This window comes from Populus alba, chromosome 8 (genome assembly GCF_005239225.2).
Source record: "Populus alba chromosome 8, ASM523922v2, whole genome shotgun sequence".
NCBI lineage: Eukaryota > Viridiplantae > Streptophyta > Magnoliopsida > Malpighiales > Salicaceae > Populus > Populus alba.
Window position 1 is genome coordinate 5,990,207 of NC_133291.1, and position 26,899 is coordinate 6,017,105.

At 34.8% G+C, this 26,899-nt stretch overlaps 2 protein-coding genes and 1 pseudogene across 2 annotated transcripts; 2 read left to right on the plus strand and 1 right to left on the minus strand.

Annotated features, from left to right (window-relative positions):
• The first annotated feature begins 7,933 nt into the window (after positions 1-7,933).
• On the plus strand, positions 7,934-14,695 carry LOC118062522 (uncharacterized). Its single transcript, XM_035076311.2, has 4 exons — positions 7,934-8,594; positions 10,732-10,967; positions 11,057-11,876; positions 12,297-14,695. The coding sequence occupies exons 2-4, from the start codon at positions 10,734-10,736 to the stop codon at positions 14,483-14,485; spliced, it is 3,243 nt and encodes a 1,080-aa protein (XP_034932202.1). The 5' UTR covers positions 7,934-8,594; positions 10,732-10,733; the 3' UTR covers positions 14,486-14,695.
• Positions 14,696-18,574: 3,879 nt separating this feature from the next.
• LOC140955841 (pentatricopeptide repeat-containing protein At2g03380, mitochondrial-like) lies at positions 18,575-21,253 on the plus strand (annotated as a pseudogene).
• Positions 21,254-21,262: 9 nt separating this feature from the next.
• On the minus strand, positions 21,263-23,686 carry LOC118062524 (putative pentatricopeptide repeat-containing protein At1g69350, mitochondrial). The gene is given in 1 exon segment (XM_035076312.2): positions 21,263-23,686. A coding segment is annotated over 1 exon segment (2,247 nt). The 5' UTR covers positions 23,510-23,686.
• Between the last annotated feature and the right edge of the window lie 3,213 nt (positions 23,687-26,899).

Genomic DNA, 26,899 nt, shown 5'->3' on the forward strand with positions numbered 1-26,899 from the left:
CGTTCGGTTCCTCTAATTCATGCCATCAAAATCTCTGTCTTGTCATGGTGTCCCGTTCGTTAGTAGTGATGTCCTTGGTGATTTTAACTTTTGTGTTACTTCGAATAGCCAAGTAAGCCTTTTCTGCAGACCTGTCAAAAAAATTCATCAATGATATCGCTAGCTTGATTTTCAAAACTAGAAAAAAAAAATGCTATATTTTTTAAAAAAGAGAGCGAAAGTTGAAGGGATGAGAATAGAGTGAAGAATAATGTTGCTATAATAATAATGGTAAGCATGATTATGAAATTATGGTAACACTAGATTAATAGTTATGATTGTATAGCATAGGTAGTTTTGGTAACATAATATCATTCACATAAATATAAAATTTTTAATTATTTTTAGATTATACACAAGAAAATAAAAATAAACGCAATGGTTCAATCAAGCATGTTTTTGCTTGAATTTTTTTTTTCATTAATATGAAACGACACCTTACATTACACCAATGTATTTAATGCAGTAATTTATGAGATAATTTAAGTTTTCTATGCAACACTCTGTATCGCCTCTGATTTTCTTCATGATTGTTTGAATGACCAAGCGTTAATCCACGTGTCCCGTGATTTCTTATGTATTACTTCCGGGAAAACAACCCATTTAATAGCAATTTGATTACATGGATCTACAAGAAAATTGCATGGTTTAATAATTCAAAAAATTCGGTAGATTCAATTATATGATAGTAGCGGAGAGACTAAGGATTTCTACTGCATTTTTCACATCGAAGATGCGTAAAGCCAATGCATGGAGTGAGTTTACCTACACAGAGATTACTCGATTAGCATTGTTTCCGGTGCTCCTCTGTTCTTTTTTTTATTATTAATATAAATATTCGAGCTTGTATTTTTATTAACTTTATTGTCTTTAAAATTAATAACTATATAAATCTTTAAAAACCATCGTATTAGTAACTATAAAATTCAAACTTAAAATTATTAAAAAAAATAAATCTTTTAATTTTAAATTTATATTATTGAGCCATCAGTTGAGTGCTCCTCAACTTTTACTTTCCTAAGAAAGGGTGATTTTTCATCTACAAATTATTGACTTTTAAAAAACAAAAACTTCAGTAAATTTGAATCGCTGTAGAACAGCCAGCGCCCATGAATCTACGATGCTATCTATGAAAACAAGTGAGTGGCAACGGAACAAAAACTTCTACTCACAAATCCTTTAAACCTGCAATGTTGATTAAATAATATAACGGTTTAAATCATTTATAGAGGAATTAATGGCACAATATTAACATTGATGAATGGTAAAATATCATTTTTCACTGAAGTTCCTCCTCCAGCAATAATTCATGCCGCCATTTCCAAAAAAAAAAAATCATATTCTTATAAAGTCTGTGTTTTAAAAATATTTTTTAAAAAATCTAAATTTGTTTTTTTTATTTTATTTTTTTGATATTTTTAAATCGTTTTGATGTCCTGGTATCAAAAATAGTTTTTAAAAAATAAAAATTATTATTTTAATATATTTTATAAACAAAAAATAAAAAAAACTGTTATTGTCAAATAATCATCTCAACCTAATAATTTAAGCTGTTAGATGAGATTTCAAAATATGATTTATATTATTTTTTAACGCATTCCCTCAATTAAAAGTCATTTGAGCTTGAAACTTGCAAATGCCAATATTATTTTGTACTTTATTTTTTTATAAAATAAATAAAAATGATGAGATTTGAACTCGTGATTGTTTGATTATCAAAACTCTAATATAATATTAAAAAACAATCTCATTCTATTAATTTAAATCGTCAAATAAAATTTCAATTTATCCATCAACAATCATTACACTTTTAAAATTATGCAAACTATTAAAAAAAAAAAAAAAAAAGTTAGGCACCTACAACTGTAAACAACCATATGCCTTTCTTGCTACAGCCATATCATGCCCGATTGTTTTTTTCTCTCGACACGGAACACTTGAAAAATACGCCACGTGTATGCTATGTTATTTCATGTGATCGTATTTAAAAAATTCGATACTCGGGTTGTTATATCGACCCCAGGCAGAAAGTTGAACCTGGCTAGTTGGCTTGTTTTGTCTGGGGGTGTTTACCACGGATTTTTTTTTTTGTTTTTAGTTGATTTTTGAAAAGTATTTTTAACTTAAAATAATATTAAATTGATATTTTTTAGTGTTTTTTTGATAATTTTAATATGTTAATATAAAAATAAAAAATATTATCTCATATACTTTTCAACAAAGAATTATTTTAAAAAATATTCAATATTTTCAAACCGACAAGTTTATTTTCTTAAGAAAAATCATATTGGGACATGAGGCTATAAGAAGAGGGAAATCTCACAGGTAAATAGGTATGTTGTCTGAGATAGTTTTAGCACTGTAATAAATCTTACTTTCGGCTTAACAGGACATCTTGATTTGATGCAGAGCTAGGATGCTGTATATAGCTGGACCCCACACTAGTCCTTTCATTTAAGCCAATGGGAATGCGGGAAATAAAATCATGGTAACGTGACCATAAATCAAACCATCACAAAACATCCAATCTAAAAGTCAATTAACTCTAATGGGACACGGGTCATCGCGATCCATTAGGTGGGCCCCACAGCATTTAGTCAGCCAAATCTTTCCCCTGGTTTGGAGCTTACAGAGAGCTTCACATATTTTTTCTATGACAGTGACAATAGAAGTGTACGAGCAAGGGACCACTTTAATGACGTCAGATGTTCAGATTATGAATATAAAAATAATATCCCGTACAGGGATGTTGTGTTTTGAATGGGGTGATTGGGAAAGCTTTGGATTTTTTTTTAAATATTTTTAATTTTAAAATATATTTTTTAATTTTTAAAAAAATATTTTTGATATTAATATATTAAAATAATTTTAAAATATATATAAAAAAATTAATTTGAAGCAAAAAAAATTCTAGATTTTTTTAAAAATATTTTTCAAAATATATAAAGAAACATGCTATGAATTTATTTACAGTTGTTTTTTTGCTTGAAAACACATTAAAATAATATTTTTATTTTAAAAAAATTATTCAATATCATAATATTAAAATAATTTAAAACTAATAAAAAGTATTTATTTAAAAAAAATAATTCTTTTTTAAAATATATTTGAAACACGCAAATGAATGGAAAATACTTGACTGGCGACCACCCCCTACCGTACCGCGGGATATCCGTAGCTAGTAGATCCCCAAATGCGTGAACAAATTCCTGTCCAGTAATACTAATACTAATACCAGGTGAGGAGGAATTTTAGCCAAATATTTCAAATAGGTGATCCAAATCTCCACCACACATTATAGCCTGTGATCTTTCAAACAGACATGAACCTATGGGACCAACCCTCATTAATATTTCCCAGAGTTCTTAGAAACATTTTCTGACTAACAACGCCCATGATAATGTGGCCATATTCAATGTCAGACCCAAATAAGCAATGGAATGTCACGGCAACCAATTCTTGGGCAATACTATTTTTATATCCATGTAATGTCGGGTTTCTCATATTTAATTTCTGTCAGTGAATCCGCCTCGTGGTGGTGGTTGCGGTCCGGTTTATCGTTCTTGACGATGCAGGGGGGTGGCTTGCGGGCACCTGCAGCCCAGCCATATAGCACTGCATGTTTTAAGTATAACGTTTTTTTTTTTTTTTTTCTCTGGGGAAGCAGTGTTATAACTCACAGATAGCAGCTAAAATTTACTCCAGCAAAAACTGCAGCGGCGGGTGCTTTTTCCCGGAGCGGTTTCCGGCCAATCAACACCTCAATTGTATGACTAACTTATTGGATCACCTTGTGGTTTGGAACAGTTGAGCTTTGTCAGTGATGGAGTTCACTACAAGCCCACAGTGATCAAGTCTTTTTCAAGGCTGGTAGGTGGGCTGAACGGAGAACTTGGGTGGCATTGGGATGTTCATTTGAGAAATCTCTCCCTCTCTCCTTTTCCAGCGGCTAGGTTTTTGTGGATCTTTTATTACATAGATTTTTCTTATTCAAATCTATTCTTTAATCTCCTATCACTTATTGGATTCCAAATTTGTTTCGTTGACTTCACTTTTTTTTCTTAATAGTAAATCTTTCTGATTAATTTTTGCCTGTCAATATCAAATCTGTCTTCAATCATATTTCGAGATGGTAATTTATATCTAGATTGATACATGCACAAGAAAATTTGTCCTCCCTCAATCATATTTTGAGATGGTAACGTGTGGAGCAATCCCCCGCTTACCACCTAGTCGGATCTCAAAGGTATTTTGGTAACATAATTAATTCAGTTAATTAGCATAATTAACATAGTTAACGTGCAGTATAATTGATAGTGCATTTCCAACCATTCATCATAGCCAATGTACACATGCTCAAATCTGCGGTAATTCTTTTTCTAAAATGGAAAAGAAATAAAGGATTGCAGCAGAAACCATATTTTGACAGGCAGCATGTTAAGCATGACCCCTTGTTGAATTTTCATTAAAAAGGAGGGCAGGGGAGTTGGTGGAGGTAGAAAATAATCTCTCTCCTGCTAATCTAACATCGCCAGCTCTGTGCATGAGTCAGAACATACATGTCCCACTGCATTTTCTCGACATAACTTGCATCTAGTGTTCCTGTTTTGGCATTAACTTAGCTTCTATGTTTTAAAGGATTTTTTTTAAATTGCTTTTCTTATGAATAGGTGTTTCTTAATAGTTTAGATATGTTGCTATCAATAATAATAAATAAAAAAACCATGAAAAAAAATATTATTTTAATATATTTTCAATTAAAAAACACCCTAGATTATATTATCAAATGGAAGGCATTAACCCCTCTCATTGAATCATATGCACATACTATATCATTGACTCGCGTCATGCCACGTGTCATTTTTTTTTTAAATAAAAAAAAATATAATAGTACTACAATATGTTTGTTGGAATAATAAAACAAATATGAAATCAAAATCAAATGCATATTGGACGGCACCCTTTTAAAATACCGAGTATGTGAAATATTAGAGGACATCTTTTTAAAAAAAAATATTAAAATAGAAACATATTAGATTGACCCACAACAGTCTTAATTGACCTGAGAATCCTTCAAACTAAGTTACAGGCCCGTGATAACATCATAAAATACAAAATAAAACAAATTAGGAAAAGTGATTCTCACCAGGCCATGCATGTAAGAATAATTTTTTTAAAAAAAACTTGATGCGGGTTAACTCAGGTTAACCCGCAACTTGAGTTCTAAGAATTGGACTACCACATGTAAAACAAATTAAAAAATGATGAAGCAAGATCTTATCCAACCTATTGTTAGGGGATAAAATCAAAAAATAAATATTTTTTATAAAAAAAATCAAGTCAGCCCAAATTAATTTGACAAACATTTCATCTAAGTCATAAGATCACGGTAACTTAATAGAACGTAAATAAAAATAATGCGAAGCCTAGCCCGTAGCAGGCTAAACCCACAATCCAAGTCCTAAGAACGAAATTACCTGCATAAAGAAAAATCCAATTTATATACCATGGGTATAGGTGAACAATATTCTCCACTCACCTAATATTAAAAGGTGAAATTAAAAAAATATATATTTTTATAAAAAACATGTTAGCCTATACTAACTTATCAAATTCGTAGATCAGATTATGAAACCGAGATAACTCCATGTAAAATAAATGAAAAAAAAAACTCAAAACTTGATCGCTCATAAATCAAATGTTAAGTGATGGAATTGAAAATAAAATTAATTTTAAAAAAGGACTAGAAAAAAAACCAAGGTCATTTTAGTCTAACTTTTCAAACTCATGACTCAAATCATGAGATTGAGATCAACTCATAAAAGATAAATTATAAAAAATCATGAAATTCAATTCTCAATCATCATAAAAGACATTGAAAGAAGCCACACACATTGCTAGAGCAAGACGACTTCCTGCTTATGATGGTATGTGCAAAGCACATCCCGGCCTCCATGTATTTGACCATTTACCTTAGTCCATGCCTCTGGTTTTTACTTTTAAATTTAGCCTCTCAAGTGTTGACTGCTCTAGATTAATACAACCAAACATTATTTTTTGGCAGAATTGAGCATCAACCATGCATTAGGATCCGTATCTTTAAGTAACCAAAAATATACTATTAAGTAGAACCATGGATGAAATAAATTTAAAAGGATTAAATTGAAAAAAAATAGAAATGAAGTGACCATAAAAATGAGGGTTGATCTTTTACTTGACCATGCAATTACATCCCTGACTATTTAAAGAAAAAGGGACTACATATTCATATTGTTTGAATTTAAACCCCTTAGCTCCTATTATTTAAAATCTACATGCTCTTATTTAATTGGTTCAAACTGAGCATGAATCGAATATCTTTTTTTCCAACATCTCGAGATTCCACAAGCTATGAATCCAAAACAAATAGTAAAGTCAAATTCTAAATAAATGCAGCCTCAAATGAACAAACCATGAAAAATTAAATTAAAGTATTGAAATGAAAAAAAAACTAAAGAACCAAAATAATAAAAAAAGAAAAAATATCGTGAGTTACTATTCCACGCTAACACAGGTGTGGGCGAACAATTTATGTAACAGATCCTAATGTCGGGATCTCTAACACTATTGGTCTGAATATCTTGAAACTTAATTTTTATATTATTTTTCTTGCATCGTGGATAAAATTAATATTTTGAATAAATTTATCTAGCATTGAAAAAATAAAAAATGTACGTGGACTTTGAAAGAGCGCAGTTCAACTCCTGGAACCTTAGTTTAATGTCCTAACCATTTTAAAATTGCATCGTCTTAACTTAGCTCGACAGGACATATCCTCGTCCGAAAGGTGAGCACACAATAGTTTATTTCTTCAAGACTTTTAAAATGAAAATAATTACTCGCTCCTTCCCATCCGAAAAAAAAATTAAAAATAGAAAACCCCTCTATTTCTTCCCTTCAAAGCTGGCTGCTATGCGCAAAGACAAAAAAGAAAAAAAGAAAGAAGAAAAAAAAAAAGGGCTCTCTCTGTTTCTTTCTTTCTTTCCTTGTTCATCCCAAGCTTTTACTGTTTTTCTTTTTTGGGGTTTTAACCTCTTATTATTTTATATATATATATTTTTTATTAATGTGAATATCTAAACTAATTTACTTATATTTTAATTAATTTTATAAATTTTAAAATTAACAATTATATAAATCTTTAACACAATTATATTAACAACCATATAACTCTCCTTTTTTATTATTCCATTACAACGACAGGTGGTTGTAATAAAATCATAACACTGCTCAACCTTTTAACTTTTCTCAGCAGTAATAAAAAAAAGGGGTATTTTTTTATTAATCCACTAAACATTCTAATTGACTGAAGCGCCCATTGTATGTACTCTGATGTTGATGCTGAAAGAGGCCACGTGTTATGCGTTAATCATCTCAATTATTTATACTTGCCTTTTCTTTTCTGGGCTTAACGAGGCACGATAATCTCATAATCTTAGCATTTCCTTTCCCTTTTCTCTCTCCTGGATACGGAAACAGAAAGAACCAACCAATCAAAACCAAGCAGTTGAGAATCAAAAATTCAATCTTGTAAATATACCCTAAATGGAAGGGTACTAATTATCTGGCCCAAAACCTGAAGAAACCCAATCCTTCTCACAGTCCATTTTGTGTGTGTGGGTGTTGAATTAGTCAATAAAACACTGGTTTGAATGGAAATAAGTGCATATATTAGCCAATTGATTACTCTTAATTAAGGAGCAAACAACCACTATAGACTAAGTTTATATTTAAGCTTCCAATACACTGATGAGGCAAGCAACATACAAGGTTGTTTTTGTCAAGTTGGTTTTGTAAGGGAATGCCAGTGCAGGGTTTTCTCTGTAGCAATTTATTTATTTATTTGCTTTCTGTCAAATGTAATAATATATTTTTAATATCTGTACCAAAAGCATGGAAGGTGGAGAGAATCCAGAAATGCTCTCCATTTATTTAAATTTTCCCCTCAAAAACCTATATAATAAAACAACAAGAAGTACTTCTTACTAGTAATATATTATAAATGGGAAAATAACAGAAATGTATAGCGAGAGAGAGCTAGAGAGAAGTGAAGAGAAAACGCAGAGAATAAAAAGAGACCGGATGTTGACAAATTTCATGTCACTGTTATTAGAAGGTCGTTTGTTTGTGTAAAGATTTCTTATCTGGGATCTCCCCCCCCTCTCTAGAATAAATAAAAATACAATCTCTCTCTCTCAAAACCCATTCTTTTCTTTTATATTTGTTTTAGTTGTTGAGAGAGAGAGTGGCCCAGTAGATCGAAATCTTCTCTCTTTTGTTCAGTCTGGGGAAGATCTAAGCTTCTTTAATGGAGTTGCAACAACACCCACTTTCTTATTTGTCGTGTTACTGTGACTTTTTATTGGTTTCTTTTTAAGCTTATTTTTTGGGTGTGTGTTTTGATAGTGTCAGTCTCTTGGACTCTTTGAATTTTGTCCATGATGTGGAGGTAACTGTCGAATGATTGAATCTATGGGGATTCTTGAGGAGATGAGATAATAGGATGTGGGTCTGAGGTAATATTTATTTTTTTGCACTTTCTTTCTGTATAATTTGATTTATTGTTTTTTATTGTTTGGTGACTTGGTTAATTGGGTTTTAATATATTTCATGATTTAATTAATATTTATTTTTTATTTTTAGTCTGATAAATTGTTGGGATTATGACCTTTTCCATTTCCTTTATTGCGAGTGTTTCTCTCTACCTGTGTGCGTGTATGTTTCTCTGAATTTTGGTTTTTTTTAAAATATTTTTCTGGTGTTTCTGGATTGTTTTGAAGGGCAATTTGATTTGATGGGTTAGTTTACTATTTTGTATGATAGATTCTGTTGCTGCTATTTGCTGATACGTAATGTTATTTTAGATTGAATTAGTGAGGGATCTGGTGTATTAACTTTTCGGACTAATTAAGCTTTTATATGTTTATCATAGTAAATTGAAGTGAATATACTTGAATTTTCCTTGTTGATCATAGGGCTTATTAAATTTACGTTATTTTAGGTTTTTCCTTAAATCTAGCCATTTCTGTGAGTTTCGGCTTCCATGTAGGTGTTTGGATATCTGGAGTCTATGGTGATGGACTATACATACCCTGGTTTTATATGTTCCGTGCTTATTATTTTTCTTAGCTGCATTAGCTCAGAACATTCTATCTTTGGTACAAATGGCCAGAAGGTTTTGTATGCTTTCTATTCATTTTAGCTTAGAGGGAAGAAGGAGACCTTTCAATGAGTTGAAATTGAATTCTTTTTTAGGAGGTATAGTCATGAAGTCTTATGGTATCTTGGTCTCTTCTAACTTTGGCCGTTCTGCATCTGTTTTTATGCTTGTGTGATGATTTGTATCATTAGAAAATTGAACAGGTGTTTATTGCTTGCGCTTTCTCGAAGGCTTTGAGTGGTATATGTCTTATTAGGAAGCCATCTTCATCTTCTTACATTGAGGCCAGAAATTAAGCTGCTTGTTACTTACCCCAGTTGAAAAGAACATCTCATTAGTGGTCATCTTCTAACCTTTCTGTATGGTTATGGCATGACATACATGATCTGTGAGAAAATAACTGCATGTTTTGTAGGTGGTCTTTTTTACTGTATACCTGGGCCATCTCCATTGATCCTTTAATCAAAATGAAATAGTAGAAATTGCCTAATTATTTGGGGATTTTAGGATGTGAGCAATTTGAGTGATCATGGACAACCATTGCATATTCAGTGATCCTTTACAATTTATTGGCAGTTAAATATAATTGTTTTGAGGTTTATTAAGAATCTTTTTTTTTTCTTTCTTTCCTTATCCAAGCAGTCTCTTCTAGTTTTTTCCCCCCTTTTATAAGATTTTTTTTCGAACTGTGGGTAGATAGTAATTTTCAAGAGATTGTAAGCGGCAAAAGTTTCACTCTGTCTAACCCTCTTTAGAAATTTATCTGTAGTTTTTCAGTCCTGGGAAATCAGGTTTAGGTGAATTACTGTGGCATGCTTTATATAAGACTGTAAGCTCACCTGTAATTAAGTATGTCAGTTCCTTCCCAGTTGCTCGGGGCTGCCAAATCTACTGCATCTTAGTAATTGTGTTCACCACATTTTTTATGGTAAATATGTTAATTAATGGTCATTTGAGACAAGTATTCCTGCTTTTAGGAAATAACTTTCTTGATGGCTGTAGTGTGCAGACCTTTTGAACTCTTCACCCTTCCTTAACTGTGGTGTTTGATGCCTAATAACCTGCATGCTTCACTGTTTTTTGAAAGAACCTTCGTTTGCTTTTCTTACTGCTATCAGAAAAAGACTTAACTTGATTAAGCAGTGCGGCCATTGATCTATGCCTTTTTGTCTAGATACGTCAGTGTATGCTACAGTATTTACACTAATGGTGCTACGAGAATTGATGAATGGCCAAAGCTTGTAAATGCATGTTGCACATGTGGATCTTTTTATTTTTGGGTTGATTATGACATTATCATTGAATTTGTAACACCATGATTGTCAAAGGTCGACTCTTTGTCAATGAAAAGCATTTCCTTTTGTCTACCGTAACAAATTTGTAGAGAAAATCTGTGATCTTTCCTGTTAAAGTTCGCATATCTGCTGCTAAATGATAGTTTCTTTGATGGTTATTTTTTTCACATTTTCTTCATATCTTTGATTGTTTGCCAGGAATGGGAACAAAAGTGCAGTGTGAAAGTTACTTCCCTGGACATTTCTCAATGAGGGATCTTAATGAGGATTCTAACAGTTGTAGCTGGTCCCTGTTCTATGGAGATAAAAACTTTACAAATGGGCAGTACTACAATGGTCTCTTGCCTAGGGTCATTGCAGATGCTTATCCAGGGAACGATAAGGATGTAGTAAAGCAGACAATGCTTGAGCATGAGGCCATATTTAAGAGACAGGTGCGTATCATTTTAAGTCAAGTGATGTGAACTGTATTCCATTTGTATGCTACAAACCTAAAACTTTCTTTCTTCCCTCTGTTATCCAGCTCCATGAACTTCACCGTATATACAGAATACAGAGGGACTTAATGGATGAAATTAAAAGGAAAGAACTACTTAAAAATCAATTGCCTGTTGAGACATCATTTTCATCTAGCCCTTTAGCTTCCCAGATTACATCCGAAGATGCTCGTAAATGGCATATGCGTAGTTTCCCATTGGCAAATTCAATATGTGCCAGACCATCCACATCTGGCATTGAAGATATTCATTCTCCTTTGAGCTCTTTGAAAGGAAGCAGTGCACAAGCTAGTCCCTTGCCATCTCAAAACAGTGGAGCTTCAAAAGATGTGGAGATTCTAGAGTCCAGACCATCAAAGGTGAGAAGAAAGATGTTTGATCTTCAGCTTCCAGCTGATGAATACCTAGATACTGAAGAAGGGGAACAATTAAGGGACGAAAATGTATCTGGAATTTCAAGTTATGTGTCCAACAGGAATCCTAAAATTGCATCTCAGAATGAAAGAAATCTTTTTCTTGGCAATGGTGGGAAGAATAATTGCCAAGGAGATGCATCAAGATCTGAGTCATGTTTAAGGAGCCCAGTTGATGTGGGTGACTTGAACAAGCCTATCGAGGTTGAAGAGGCAAATGCTTCTGCATATGTTGATATTCTAGGTTGCACCTCCTCCCAAGCAGTGAGCCAAGGACATGAACTAGCTTCTAAGCCAAAACAAGAGCTTCTAGGTTTTCACAAGGAAAGTTCAGCAAATTTCCATTACAGGAGTGACAATGGGGCTCTCAATAGTCCACATTTGCAACATAATGCCAACGGAAAATGTTGGTTTCCACATACACTTGACTCAGGCAAGGTTTCCTCACAAAATTACGATTTAGTTCTTTGATTTCATTCAAAATCTTCATTACACCAGCTTTCATTATTGTAAGTTGTTTTTATTTGTTTATGGTGGAGCTAGTGAATATCATGCACAGATATTTTAGGAAGTGTTTGCTGTTTTTTCCATGTAAAGTTTTCATAACTCGTACCAAATAAAAAGGTGGCATAATGATAGAGAACCATATATTTAGTCCCCCCCCCCCCCCAAGAAGCTTGTCATGGATTGATCTACCTTTTGGAAAATGGTTTTACTCACTTGGCAAGGTGGTTAGGCCAACTATAAGTTTGCTGAGGTTTTTTTCTTTTCGAATTTAGCATTTTTGGCAATGTTCTTGCAATTGTTTCCTTTGGTTCTATTGATTCTCATATGTTGCTGTCTCAATTTGCAGGGCACAGCAAAAATAATTTGAAGTCTGCTTCTCCAGAAAAACCTACCTCTTCCCAGCCAATGCAAGTTCTGTTTAGTAAAACTCATGAATCTCCTACCTTTTTTCTAACTGATCAAGGCAAGATTGATCTGTTGAGAGAGAGAACAGCTCGTGGTTTAGAACTTTCTGAAAGAAATCACGAGATCTCCAATAGTAACTATTCAGAGTCAGTTGTTGCTTCTCATATACCCAGTCCATATCCAATTGGTCCTCCTTCTGATGTGGGAAAGTTCTGGCGTCACTCTGTTTCCTCCTGGGAAAAGTCTGCTGTTAGCTTAAGCCAGAAACCAATGTCAGTTCAAACGCACCCGTATTTGAATTCATCTGCAACTTTGAGTAGGAGCTCACAGTCATCAACTCAGAGCCATGGGTTTTTAGGAGACCAATGGAATTATAACAGAAATTCTACATCTAACCCAAGCTTTGTTTGTGAAATGCCCAACCGAGATGGATTTTACCATGGGTCCTCATCAGGGTCCAAGGAACCATCAGTTCACCTTCCTTCAGGAAACTATGAGATTTGGAACTGTGCTGGTACTAACAATAGAGCATCTGGGCATTTCATCAATCACAGTTCAGCAAACTTCTACAAGAGTCCAAATTGTATGGACTCGAAGCTGGCTAGGGATGTGAACTTGAATGCAGTGCTTTCGAACAGCTCATCGAACAAGGTGGCACACCAGCAGCAAGGTATTGAAGTTATAGATTTAGAAAGAAAGCATGAGGATCATCTCGCAGCTTTGCCTTGGCTTAAAGCTAGGCATGCTTGTAAGAATGAGGGCACCAAGGGGATGGATTTAAATATGGGGGAATCAACTTTCTTATCTTCTCTGAATCAATTACAAGATAAGAGTGAAATTGGAAAGGTTCCTAATCAAATAGCTGTTCAGAAAATGAATTTGGCTTCCTGTCCTAATGTTGTTGAGACCAGTGTGATTCAAGGTAGCGACTCAAGCTGCAAAAAAAATCTTGGGTTTCCAATTTTTGAAAAGCCTCGTATTCCTAAGAATGAGTCTTCTTCCTTCACCTTTTCTTCTGTGGCCCTTCCTCAGCTATCTGAAGAAGTGGAAAATAGCAAGAAAAATAAGGTATTTGATATAAACTTACCTTGTGATCCAGCTGTTCCTGACTTGGCTCAACAGACTGCAGAAGAAATTGTGGTTGTTGCAAAAGAACCAGCTACAAAAGTTGCCAATTTCAGATGCCAGATTGACTTGAACTCTTGCATCAATGATGATGAAATTTCTCTGATGCCTTCTGTTCCAGTCTTCAGTGCAAAGATTGTTGTAGGAATAGATTTGGAAGCCCCTGCAGTTCCTGAGATTGAGGAGAATATCATTTCCAGAGAAGAAAAGGCACATGAAGCGGCTTTACAGTCAACAGAGCACAGAGTTGAAATCCCAACCGATGAACTTATCAGAATAGCAGCCAAGGCAATAGTTGCCATTTCATCAACTAGTTGCCAGAATCATTTGGATGATGCCACTCGCAATCTGCGTGAAGCTTCTATGACAGACCCTCTTCATTGGTTTGTGGAGATAGTTTCATCTTGTGGAGAGGATCTAGAGAGCAAGTTTGATGCTGTTTCAAGAGCCAAAGATTGCGAGGGTAATTTGGAGACATCATGGGAAGTAAGTGATTACTTTGAGTCGATGACTTTGAGATTGACAGAGACCAAGGAAGAAGACTATATGCCCAAGCCATTGGTTCCAGAAAACCTGAAACTGGAAGATACAGGAACCACTCCTGTACCAACACGAACCCGAAGGGGCCAGGGAAGAAGAGGAAGGCAACGGAGGGACTTCCAGAGGGACATTCTTCCTGGCCTTGCCTCACTCTCGAGACACGAGGTGAGAGAAGATCTTCAAACATTCGGAGGGATGATGAGAGCCACAGGTCATCCTTGGCATTCAGGATTAACGAGACGGAACTCCACTAGAAATGGTTGTGCAAGGGGGGGACGGCGCCCGCTGGTTAGCCCCTCACCTCCAGTGACAGCAAGCCCACCTTGCACTCCACTAATTCAGCAGCTTCATAATATTGAAGTGGGACTGGAGGACAGAAACCTAACAGGGTGGGGGAAGACAACTAGACGCCCCCGCCGGCAAAGATGCCCCGCAGGTAATCCTCCATCCCACCCTTTAACCTAATTACAGGAAGAGACTTTCATTTGTCAATTCATAGTTTATAGAGGGAAGCAGAAAGTTTGTTTCTATGACGCTGGGGATTGAGTTGTTGTGATCCATTGGGGACTCCTTGTACATTTAGCCCATAATCTAGGTCCCCTTGATTCTGTCTTTGGGTGGTAACCAACTTTATATTATTCATAAATAATATTGCGTGATTTCTTCCAGGATGTATACCAGCATTCTTGAGCTGTGTATGCTCATTGAATTATTGAACAGTCCTCGGATAGATTACCTCAGGAATGTTCAAACAATTCTACGTTTTTTTTTTTTTTTTTTTAAAGTGAAACATGCCAATCGTAAACCAAGTTTTTTGAAATACCTAGAAATACTTGTACTCTTCTAGTAATTGGGGGACAGGGTGTCCTTTAAGGAGAGATCTTCATGCATGGAGGGATAAAGTTTCTCAAAAACTATGCTTCTAAGAAGCACCATGCTATTGCCTGTTTAACATCAACACGCATCTACAACAATACACTGCAACAACCCCAGCGAAATAAATTGAGAACTAAGAGATTATTTTCTAAATCTCCAGGCCAATATTGGCTATTGAATTAGGAGGCCTGGATGTATATTAATGGCGGTTGGGTGCATTTGTTATGCCACAAGGCACAAACACGTTTAGGAGACAAAAGGGCAGAAGCATCCTTAAATCGTGGGTTGTGGCTTGTGATAACAACAAGCAAGTGGTTCTATGTATAATATCTGATTGCATGCCTTTTTATAGATACATCGGTGATTTTTGTTCCGATTCTCACCCACCTGGGCTGATATTCTGATACAAATAATAAAAGGTAAAAGCTAGTAATTAGTTGTGCTTCTGTTGATTCTATTTATCACGCAGATGAATGCCACGTTTTCACTAACAAGTATTCCCAATGTGTGTGTTTTTCTTTTAAAAAAGGATCATCTTAATCTTTTGCAGATGAAGCAAAAAAAATAAGAATAAAAAGTAAAGATCCTTCAGGAGTAGTATTTTGACACAATTTTTATAACCTTTTGATTTCATGAACTAAGCTAGCGTTCATTTCCCTGATGAAAGAATTTCTTTCTTTCTTATAGTTAGGGTCACATCCACTTGAAATCCTTATTTTTAGAATGAAAAGGGGAAATTGTTTGAACAGAGCCTAAGCTTTTGTAGGCAGCAGAAGAGTGAAGCGTGTTGTTGCTCCCGTTGCCGTTGGTTCATAGATATGATGTTGGAGCTGTCTGAAAGGAATGGATGATCACATCAACCTGTTCCCAAAAAAAATCTCCATGTCTGTCATAATGTATGTGGTTATCATAATAATAATAATAATAATAATAAATCTTTAAAATTTATAACATTTATATATGGTTTTCGGGACAGGTAAATTGCTAAATTTTTTTAAACAATATTCAAATTGATTTGATATGGCATTATCAATTTAATGAGTTTAAAAATATTTTAAAACACCAATAAAAACTTAATTTGACCATAAAAATCCAAGACCATGTTTTTTTTTAAATATTAAAATAATAAAATATTAGATCAATTTAAACCAATTCAGATTAACCTACTAAATCTCTTATCTAGATTATGAGATTATGATAACCTCATGTAAAACTTAATTTTCAATCAATTTAATTTTAAATAATAAAACTAAAAATATAAAATTGATTTAAGTTGACTTGTCAAACTCGTAATCTGGGTTATAAGATTAATATACTTCATAGAAAATAATAAAAAAATAACCCAAGTCAACTAGGATTAATCTGTCAAACCCGCAATCAAGATCATGATATTGTAATAACCCCATTGAAATCATATCAAAACAAGTTATGGAACTCAATTTTCAATAAATTCATTGTTGGATAATGAAATTAAAAAAAAAATCCATCTAAAAACAATACACAATAAAACAACATAAGTCTACACAAAAATAACATGTAAAACATGTGACCAAAGTAATTAAATTTAGATAACCTCATAACAAGCAAACATAAATAAATCATGAAGTCTGATTCTTAATCAACCTAATGTTAAATAATAATAATAAAAAAATACCACTTAAAAAAGATAAAATAAATTAAGTCAATTGTGTTAATGTGCTAAACTTCCAACCCGAGTCATGAGATCGAGATAACCTCTTGGAAAGTAAATCAAATTAAATCATAAAGCTTAATTCATGATTAACCAATATTGAAAGATGAAGTTGAAAAAAAAAATATCAATTAAAAAACAAAAAAAACTCGAGTCAATTGAGTTAAACTGTTAAACTTGTGACACTTTTTATAAGACCGAGCTAATTATGTATAAAGCAAATCACAATAAAATTATGGAACTTATTTTTTCATAAACCAAATGTTAAATGTATGAGATTAGAAGAAGAAATGTAGATTTAGAGAAAAAAAAAAAAACCAAAGGCAAAGAAAAAATATATTATTGAAATGAATAATATTTTGTAAGATGGTGCACAATAAAAGGCACCACTCTACCTCTTTTAGTTTACTGTTAGCAGTTAGACTATTTTATCCGCATACACTGCAAGTCAGATAAATTTTTTTAATATAAAAAAATATTTAGGTATTGCTAACGTGTTTTCTAATATGAAAAAAATTAACTGTGAGCGTTGATCCTATATGACACGGTCAACTTGACGGGTCAAAAAATAACCCAGATAATCGTTAAACACATAATTTGACGAATAAAATTAAAGACGATATGTTTTTTTAATATTGAGATTAAAACATATTAGACCGACCCAGATTTACCTGGATTAACTTGTTAAATATGTGACCCATATCAAGGGACCAAGATAACCCTTTAAAAAACAAATTATAAAACTCAATTTCTAATTAACTCAATACTGAAGGATGAAATTAATAACAAAAAAAAAAAAATCAAGAAACAAACAACTCGATTAAACTCAGATTAACCTGTAAAGCTTACAACCCAGGTTAAGTAACCGAGTTAACTCATATAAAATAAATAAAAATAAATTATAAAATTTAATTTATAATCGACTTAGTATTGAGGGATTAAATTGAAAAAAAATTAATTAAATAATAGATACAAAAAAAATAACCCAAATCAACCTATATTAACCTATCAAACTCATAATCTATATAATAAGATCATAATAATTTCATAAAAAGTAAACTGAAAGAAATTTTAAAACATAATCCCAAATCAAGTAAATATTAAAAAATAAAGTTAAAAAAATTAATTATAAAAATAAAAAATTTAAATTAACCCATAAAATTCATAACTTGTTGTGAGATCACGGAAAAACAAACCCATTGAAGAATGAAAAAATAAAAATAAATTCCAAGTAAACAGTTATTTGCGAGAAGGTTAAAAGTAAATTTCCTCGGTTTATGTTAATTTTCACCGGAACTCCTTTCCTTTTCCACTGCTATATATATATATATATATATATATATAAAGGACAAGAAAAGGACAGACACGTAGGAGCAGCAAAAGTTGGGTGTGTTTTGGTTTTTCTGCATGAGATACGAAACGATTGGTAAAGCATAGTTTCGTATCGTCATGCAGAAAAACCAAAACACACCTATCTTTCGCGTGCTGCTGCTCATCCTTGCCTGTCCTTTTCTTGTCCTTTTTATATATATATATATATATATATATATATATATATATATATATATATATATACATATACATACATCCACTTTGACTTTGTTCCTTATTTGATAAGAGAGCTCGCATTGCATTCCTTCCTGCCCCCTCGTGTTTTTGTTTATCTATTCTTTATTCCACTTAATTTCTCTCTTAATTTTTTTATAGCAACGAGATCCTCTCCACTCATATCCTTCGTTCTATATTATTAGTATTAAAACTTAAAATATTATTTCTCCTTTTTACCACCCTTCACGAGGACAGGCCACAGTCCAAAAAAAAAAAGAAAAGAAAAGGAAACATTTGACAATTGAATAAGATCCATGTTGACTCGACTTTTGGCATCTACTAGCAATTTCTATATATATATATATATATATATATATATATATATCCCTATTTTCGTCTCAGAATTCCCAGTTCTTTCTCTTTTTCGAAGATAGATTTTTCATCTACCACCAGTTTGGTGCCTGATCTTACTGCCTTTCTCCCCAACTAAGGACTGGGCCTATCTACTCTGACATTTACTCCATGAATGATTTAGTCAGTCCTCTGCTTAAAAGTAAAACAACTGGGTCACATCTGCAAATAGTCGTGCCATGGTGGCTCCATATTTCAATTTGTTGAAATAAGATCCCTTATGCGAGGTCTCATCTGATCCAAACTCGTAGCTATAATACATAAATGGTGAAACTAATCTCTCTTTTCCACAAACAAGCATATCTGCAAAAAACAAAGCTTTCTACCTTGAATGGAGAAATCTCTCCTCTATGCACACCATCAACTGCTCTTAGAGTTAGAACACCAACCTTATGTACACCACCAAGACATGCCCCCAATACCCTACAACTTCTTCCAAACCCATCCTTTCGCCTTCTGGGTCTCCGCGAAAACATCGATACTCTCATGGAAATGCACGCTTGCCTCATTGTTCACGGCCTAACTCGGGATCCTTCTTGCAGCACCAAATTAATTAACTCTTATGGTTCTTTTGGCCGTGTTGATTTTGCACGCTTATTGTTTGACTCAATACCTGACCCGGGTTTTCTTCATGGAAAGCGATGATCAGATGGTATTTTTTGAACAATGTGTTTTGAGAGATTGTTAGGTTCTATAATCGCATGAGAATGTGCTTAAAAGATTGTCATGATGTTGTTTTTTCCCATGTTTAAAAGGCCTGCAAGGAAAGTACGTACACTATCAAATTGTCAAGTTAGGGAATCCTGATAGTTCTATGTCGACTGGTCTTGTTGATATGCATGCCAAGTGTGGAGACGTTGACTGTTCTTGTGCCGTGTTTGATGAAAATCTTGATAGAAATGTGGTTACTTGGAGCTTCATGGTTGCTGGCTATGTACAGAACAATTGTGCTCAAGAAGGGTTAGTTTTATTTAATAGAATGAGAGAGGAGTTGATTGAAGCAAATCCAATTACACTATGGAGCTTAGTTACTGCATGTACAAAGTTAGGAGCTTTGCATCAAGGGAAGCGGCTTCATGCTTTGAACTTGGTTCTTACTTGGTGACAACCCTTCTAGACGTGTATGCAAAGTGTGGAATCATTAGAGATGCGAGGTCTGTATTTGATGAGCTGTGTGATATTGATCTCATCTCGCGGACAGCTATGATCGTCGGGCGCACCCAGAAAGGCTGTTCCGAGGAGGCTTTGAAGTTGTTCATGCATAAGGAATGCGCCGTGTCTTGCCTAATGACGTTACCGTTGCAACTTGCAAGTGTGTTTTCAGCATGTTCACTGTCAGTTCAAGGTCCGAGTATTAAAAGCTTGGGTCACGGGAGCCTATTGTCACAAACTCTTTGGTGGATTGTTATGCTAAATGCCAAATTAATTGATGTGCTCGTTTCATATTTGAGACAGTTTCAGATAGGAATGTGGTTGTCTGGAATTCCATTATTTCTGGGCTTTATCAGCATGGCTCTGCATACAAAGCCCTTGAACTGTTTCGCCAAATGAGGACGGGATCTGTCTTACCTGATGCAGTCACGCTAGTTAGTGTCTTGTCAGCTTGTGCTTCCCTTAGTGCTCTCCAAGTCGGTTCTTCTTTTCATGCTTACACAGTAAAGAGGGGTCTATTATCCTCTCATTTTGATGTTGGCACTGTACTTTTGACCTTTTATGCCAACTGTGGCCGGGAACGTTGAATCTGCTCGTATTATTTTTGACGATATGGGCAAGAAAAGCACTGTCACATGGAGTGCAATGATTTGTGACTACGAAATTCAGGGGGATGGTCGTGGATCCCTTTCAATTTTCGGTGATATGTTGGAGGCAGAGTTGAAACCCAACGAAGAGATCTTCACATCCATCTTATAGGCATGTAGCCATACAGGGACGGTTGGGGAAGGATGGCAGCTTTTCAGTACATGTCAGGATTACAAGTGCTTACAATGAAGCATTATTCATGCTTGGTTGACCTGTAGCTCGTGCTGGCAGGTCTGAGGAAGCCTTGGGCTTCATTCAGAAAATGCCAGTTCAACCAGATGCTAGTTTGTTTTGAGCTTTGCGAGTTTAATTAAACAAATTTTCTTTTGATGAATGTAATCAAAGATTGAAAATTATATATACACAGTTTTACTACGTAGCTGGTTTTCTTGGTCAATCATTGGCTGCTGTTGTTTTTTCTTACTATGATCCACAATATCGAGATCATCCTTTACAGCATTGATCCACATTTGACATAGACAGGGAATGAGGTCATTGTAGGTGGGATGTCACCAAAAAAGTGGAGTGATTAATTTTTTATTATGTAATTTACCAAGCCTATTTAATTCCTGCCAGGGCAATTTTTTTTACTTAGATTTCACCACTTTGCCAGAAAGGCAATACAAATACAGAAAAGTAAAAAAGACAAATAAAGATGGTGACGAAAAGTTCGAACTAGAGAATTATAAATTGATTCTGATTTTTTTTTTTTTTTTTTTTGCATTTCAGAAGTCTATTAAGAGAAGATTAAATTGCAGGACGCATGTGCAGAGATTTTTCTAGATTAAATTTTAAACATTTTCATATTCTCTCAAGTATGGTCATCATAAAAGATACTCTTTCATAGGAATTTTCATCACAAGAAAAAAATAAAATTCACTGCAGGTATAGGGAGATCAAATTCACATCATTGCTTTTTAGTCAAGTTAAATTGCACTGTACCCAGGAACCTTCTTATAGCCTGAACGCTCCATAATACCTCTGGTCTTCTCACGAGCAGCCCAGTTTCCTATTTCTGCGTAGATATTAGATAACAAGGAATAATGCCCGGTATCACTTGTCCTGATCTTCAAGAGATCCTTTTCAATTCCTGGGATCATGTCCATCCTCTGGTGAATTCGACACCCATTAAGTAAATTACCCAAAACACTAGCATCTGCAGGAAATGGCATTGAGTTGATTATTTTGTAGGCTCCGTTGACATCACCAGCACGGCTCAGAAGGTCAACCATACAAGCAAAGTGTTCTGAGTTGGGTTCAACGCCAAAATCTCTCATCAGGTCAAAATAGAACTTTCCTTGTTCCACAGATCCTGAATGACTACATGCTGATAGGATATTCATGAAGGTAATATGATTTGGTTTTATTCCCAATTCTACCATTTGATTGAAGAAAGTGATTGCAGCATCAATACGACCATGCATTCCATATCCAGAAATCATCGCACTCCATGACACCACACTCTTTTCTGACATGCTATGAAAAACACCTTCGGCAGTTCGAAGATCTCCACACTTTGCGTACATATCAGTTAGAGCAGTTTCTATGTAAAGATCCTTCTCTACACCATACATAATGAGTTTGTGGTGAAGCCATTTTCCCTTTTCAAGACATACCATGTCTGCGCAAGCTTGAATTGCACTTAAGAAGACCACATCAGTTATTTTAAGACAATTGAGGTACATTTGATCAACGAGATGAATTGCCTCTATCGAATTACCACTCTGAACGAACCCGGAAATAATAGAATTCCATGCCACACTACTTTTTTGTTTAATATCATTAAATATCATGAATGCTGAATCTGAGAAACCACACCTCGAGTACATGCCAATAAGAGCATTCTTGACAAACTCACCCAAAATGCATCGTTTGATGGCATAACCATGTATCTGACGCCCAAGCTGCAATGAACCCACATTTCCACAAGCAGATATCGCACTTGACAGGCTAAAAAAATCCAGAATTAGTCCTCGTTTTTGCATCTGCACAAATAATACCAGAGCTTCCGCGAACAACCCTTGCCTAGCATTTATCGATAAGAATGTGTTCCATGACACAACATTTCTCTCCCCAATTGCATGAAGAACCTTCTCACAATAACCTAGTTTACCACATCCAGCATATAATTCAATTAACACTGGCCCTAGACAGTCATCTTGGAATGTCATACCTTTCTTCAATGCATGACAATGAATTAATTTCCCTTCTCTAAGCCAGCTTAACCCAGAACAAGATTTAAGAACCCCCATTATGGTAATCACATTCGGCTCCTCTTTCAACTCTAGCATCTTCACAAAAATCTCAAAAGCTTCTTTAAACCAACCACTTCGATTATAACAGTAAATCATTGAAGTCCATGAAATAAAAGTCTTACTGGCCATATTTACAAAAATCCTCTCAGCACTATACAAATCATCACATGAACTATACATCTCAATAAGGGAATTATCCAACGCCTCACAGGTGTCAACTCTCCTCCTAACGATATAACCATGTATGGACTTAGCTAACTTCAAAATGCCCAGTTTAGAACAAGCCTCAGTGACACTTAACAGTATAACCCAGTCCAATTTAACGCGTTCATTTACCATCAACCTAAACATCTCCAAAGCTTCATTTGCCTCTCCCTTATCAACATAACTATAAATAATCGAACTCCACGAAACCAAATCTCTGACCGGAATATCATCAAACACCTTCCTTGCATCGGTTAAGCAACCTAATTCTCCATACAAACCAAGAAGTGAAGTCTCAATAAAAGGATCATTATCAAACCCACATTTAATTATCCTCCCGTGAACTTTTGCACCAATAAACATGTCCCCAAAACCAGCACAGGCTCTCAAAACTGAAGGAAATACGAAATTAGTAATTTGAGCTTCATTGCATATCATCTTGTTGTAGAGTAAAATGGCCTCTTCAAAAGCGTGAGACCAGACATGGCATTTTATAAGGACACCCCACATGAAAGAATCAGGGTTTTGGTAGGTTTCAAAGACAAGTGTTGAGGATTTAATGGAACCCATTTGAGCATAGGACTCGATGAGTTTGGTGGAGGCTTGGGCGGTGTTGGAAAGATTAGTGACTAAAAGGTGGGCATGGAGCTGGTTTAATTGTCTAAAGGTTTTGCAGGACCTGAAAAGAGGCATGTAGCGTGTCATTCTGCTTCTTTGTTAATAAGCAGACACAACATTCTCGATTGTGTAAGAAGAGATGCTGAAGTTAGAAGCCCGAGCAAGTACCAAATAATGATTGGTTATATGGGCCACAACATAAAGGGTGCTCTCCCGCTATGAAATCAGTGGAACAAGAAAGCAGAAAGCAGATATATAGTTGTGGAATCAAAACAAAATATTAGTATTTATACTATAAAAACAATTAATTTTGCCATTTGACATCATTGATCATCTTCGATTTAGTACTCTTTTTATTTGAAAATTACCTTCTTTTCACATCAGATTTTCCCAATATCTTTTCTCCCTTTTTGCACTCTATTTTTTAAAAAGAAAAAAAAACTTATTATAAAATAATATATAATTGACAGAAAGACCAAGTTGCAAGCATATTAAAAAATAAAAATAAATAAAAAATATAGTTTGTTAAACTACAAGGATTGGTTAACTAGTTGAGTTAAACTACAAGGACTAAGTCATAATTAAGTCTATTTTGGTTTTAAACGAATAAAAACACAAGTACGACATGTTTCTGCCCTGTAATGTCTACGAAGAACCTGAACCTCAAGGAACAAGACGAGACAGGGGAAAGAATATAAGCCATATACAAGTTATCATGCCATATTGCTAACACATGATCTAAATCAAATCACATCTGAAATTTCCAGCAACACAAGTGAAGATAGCGCCATTAAATCATACATGACTGAGATAGAATTCCACAAGCTTTTCAGCTCCATGCCTTCAATCTCAAAATCAAGTGGACCAGAAGGCAGCACTCGCCTGCTTAAGCACGCCGCCATCGTCATTATGGTGTCTATTGAAATGGTAATGGATTTTTAAAATATCCATCAAGCGGCACTTCATGACTGACGAGGCTTATTGTGCTTTTCACGCAGCTGCTTGATTAGGATAAAATCTCCTGGTGTCTCCATCCCATAGAAAAGAAACGATGTATAGGGATGATCAAAGCTTTCCTGCACATTGATCATATGCGTAAAAACAATCAAGTAAAAAAAGCCATGGGCATGCTTCATTTTTTAATCAACTTGACTTACCAGATCCGGTTTCTCAGGAGCAACCAAATTTTCCTCAGGAACTACTGAGACATCAGGGAAAGAAAAGCTAGCATGCAGCTATGGAAGTTTGCTACAAGGCCAAGATCCAAACTCACTAGAATCATGGAAACATAAAAAAGAGTGAAGTACGAATTGTTGACACATCGCACCAGGATAAGCAACTCCTAATCTTTTATATTTGCACTTTGATTCTTCTCACGTAAGAGACTCTATACGGCCGCGGCTGTAGAATTCATTTACCGAGTCCAGAATTATAACATTCAGTTCTTAGGATGTGCTCCCATGGCATAAACGCATCTCTACAGATTCGTTTCTGCATATTCAATGCAACTGAACCTCATAAAGGAAATGAAAACAGATGAAAGATTTAAATGATGGTGTGGAAGCCAACCTTACATACCAAAAAATTTGTGCCTCGCTTTCTGCCCTAAACAAAATGCATACTGTGCATTTTCATATGCCAGAGTTCTAGCAGACGCAGCAAAAGACTCTGCTTCCAGTTTTGAAACTTGATCTCGTAATCCAGCTGCCACTGCATAATTCTCGTTCTCAATTGCATTCTGGACATCTGCACTGCAAGTAAAGAAGCAGAAGCAGTCTAAACATATTCTAGTTGAGCCGGCAAAATGCAACATAAGAAATCCCACAAAAAAGTGGGGAACAAAACGGAGGAGAAGCCTGAAGGAAAATGTTAAATTAGATTCATTAACACCTTTTCTACTATAATTTTTTGGATTGAGGCCAATTAGATGTAGCGTAGAAAAATGTGGGACTCACCGTAGTTGTATGATACTAATTGTAGCTTTATCTCGAGCTTCACTCTTTGAACATGATCCCCTCTTCGCTTCATGCCGCCTAATGAGTACCTAAGCTTCAACCTTCCAAGAAGCGAACTCATTCAGCATGCTGCAATTCATTTGATAACTCAATTTACCAACTAGCTTATTCTCCATGGACACTTGCATGTATTAGGCAAGCGAGCACAATTTCACCGCGTTGAACTATAACCCAAAAGTTGCCTACAAAGACTCGATACTAGAGAAAAATAAAAAGTTCCTGTATAATAATACATGATGAATTTCAGTGAAAATTAACCACAACGCAATTGAAGTCAAATGATTGATCATAAAAAGCCCTGTTAACGGGATCTAACCTCTGTAAGCTGGGTTCTCAGTTGTGGTGCAATGTCACACTGTTCCACATTCAAAGCATAATGCAAATTCCATAACATCAACCAAGAAAAGCTTGTGAGCAATACAAAACACCAAAAACTAGGGGACACAACAAAATGCTTCACTCTTTTATAAAAATCTAAACCAAAAGACTGCCAGTAAACCTGAACTCGAGTGGCCAAATGTAGCTGAAAAAAGAAAATCAGTATATCTTCATTCGAACTCTCGCCACGTTCAGAGCTTGCGTCCACCTCCTTTGTTAAAAAGCCATCCAGCTTCAACCCTTAAATTTCTTCATCTAAATATGTTGGGGTTACCCATAAAGTGTAACCCTTGGAACACACTGATGCTAAGGGCCATGGCTATCAATCCCAGAAACAACATGGGTTTTCCTCAATAGATTGAAAAATGCCTCCACTGCGGTATAATCGATCCATACATTCCATAGTTTCTTGATGCTGTTTGACAACGCAACTTGCACCATTTTTGCCAGGTTAAGAAATCCCTTTCCCTCTCAGAGTGTAAGTAAACTAACCATATTGTATCTGCATCTGTGGGTTCCAAAATACTAATTAACTTAAAAATTAATAATAACAGTTCCAAAATACTAATTTTCATTCTTTGCCCTTTTGATAGGATACCCACTTTCTATTTGACCATCTCCAAACGATTAAATCTCATATCATCTGCTTATTTATATATATCAAATAAAATAAATACATAAAATTCATATTTCTTCAAGAATTGGCTTGGACAGTGTCGCTCCAGTCTCGCCATCAATTATTTTTCTTGCTCCTAAAACGATGAAGATTTATAAATATGTTGAGTGGATGAGCTAGGCCCAAATGAGAAATTTTTCAGCTTCTAAACACGTCTCCATGGGCCATAGCATGATTACTAGGAAACAACTCATAAAGATCCCGTCCATGGGCTGAATGTGCTTAGTTCATCTAGATTCTGAACCGGATCCTCAGTTGGAGCTTCGGCACAGTATGCATTTTTCTTTATGTTTTCATAAAGAAGCCTGTGATCTTCGGGTTCCATCCTCTTCTTAGTGAAATTTCGATCTCAGTGTTAAAGAAAGTATGATTTGCTTTTGAATTTGTTCAATATCACCACATCATTTG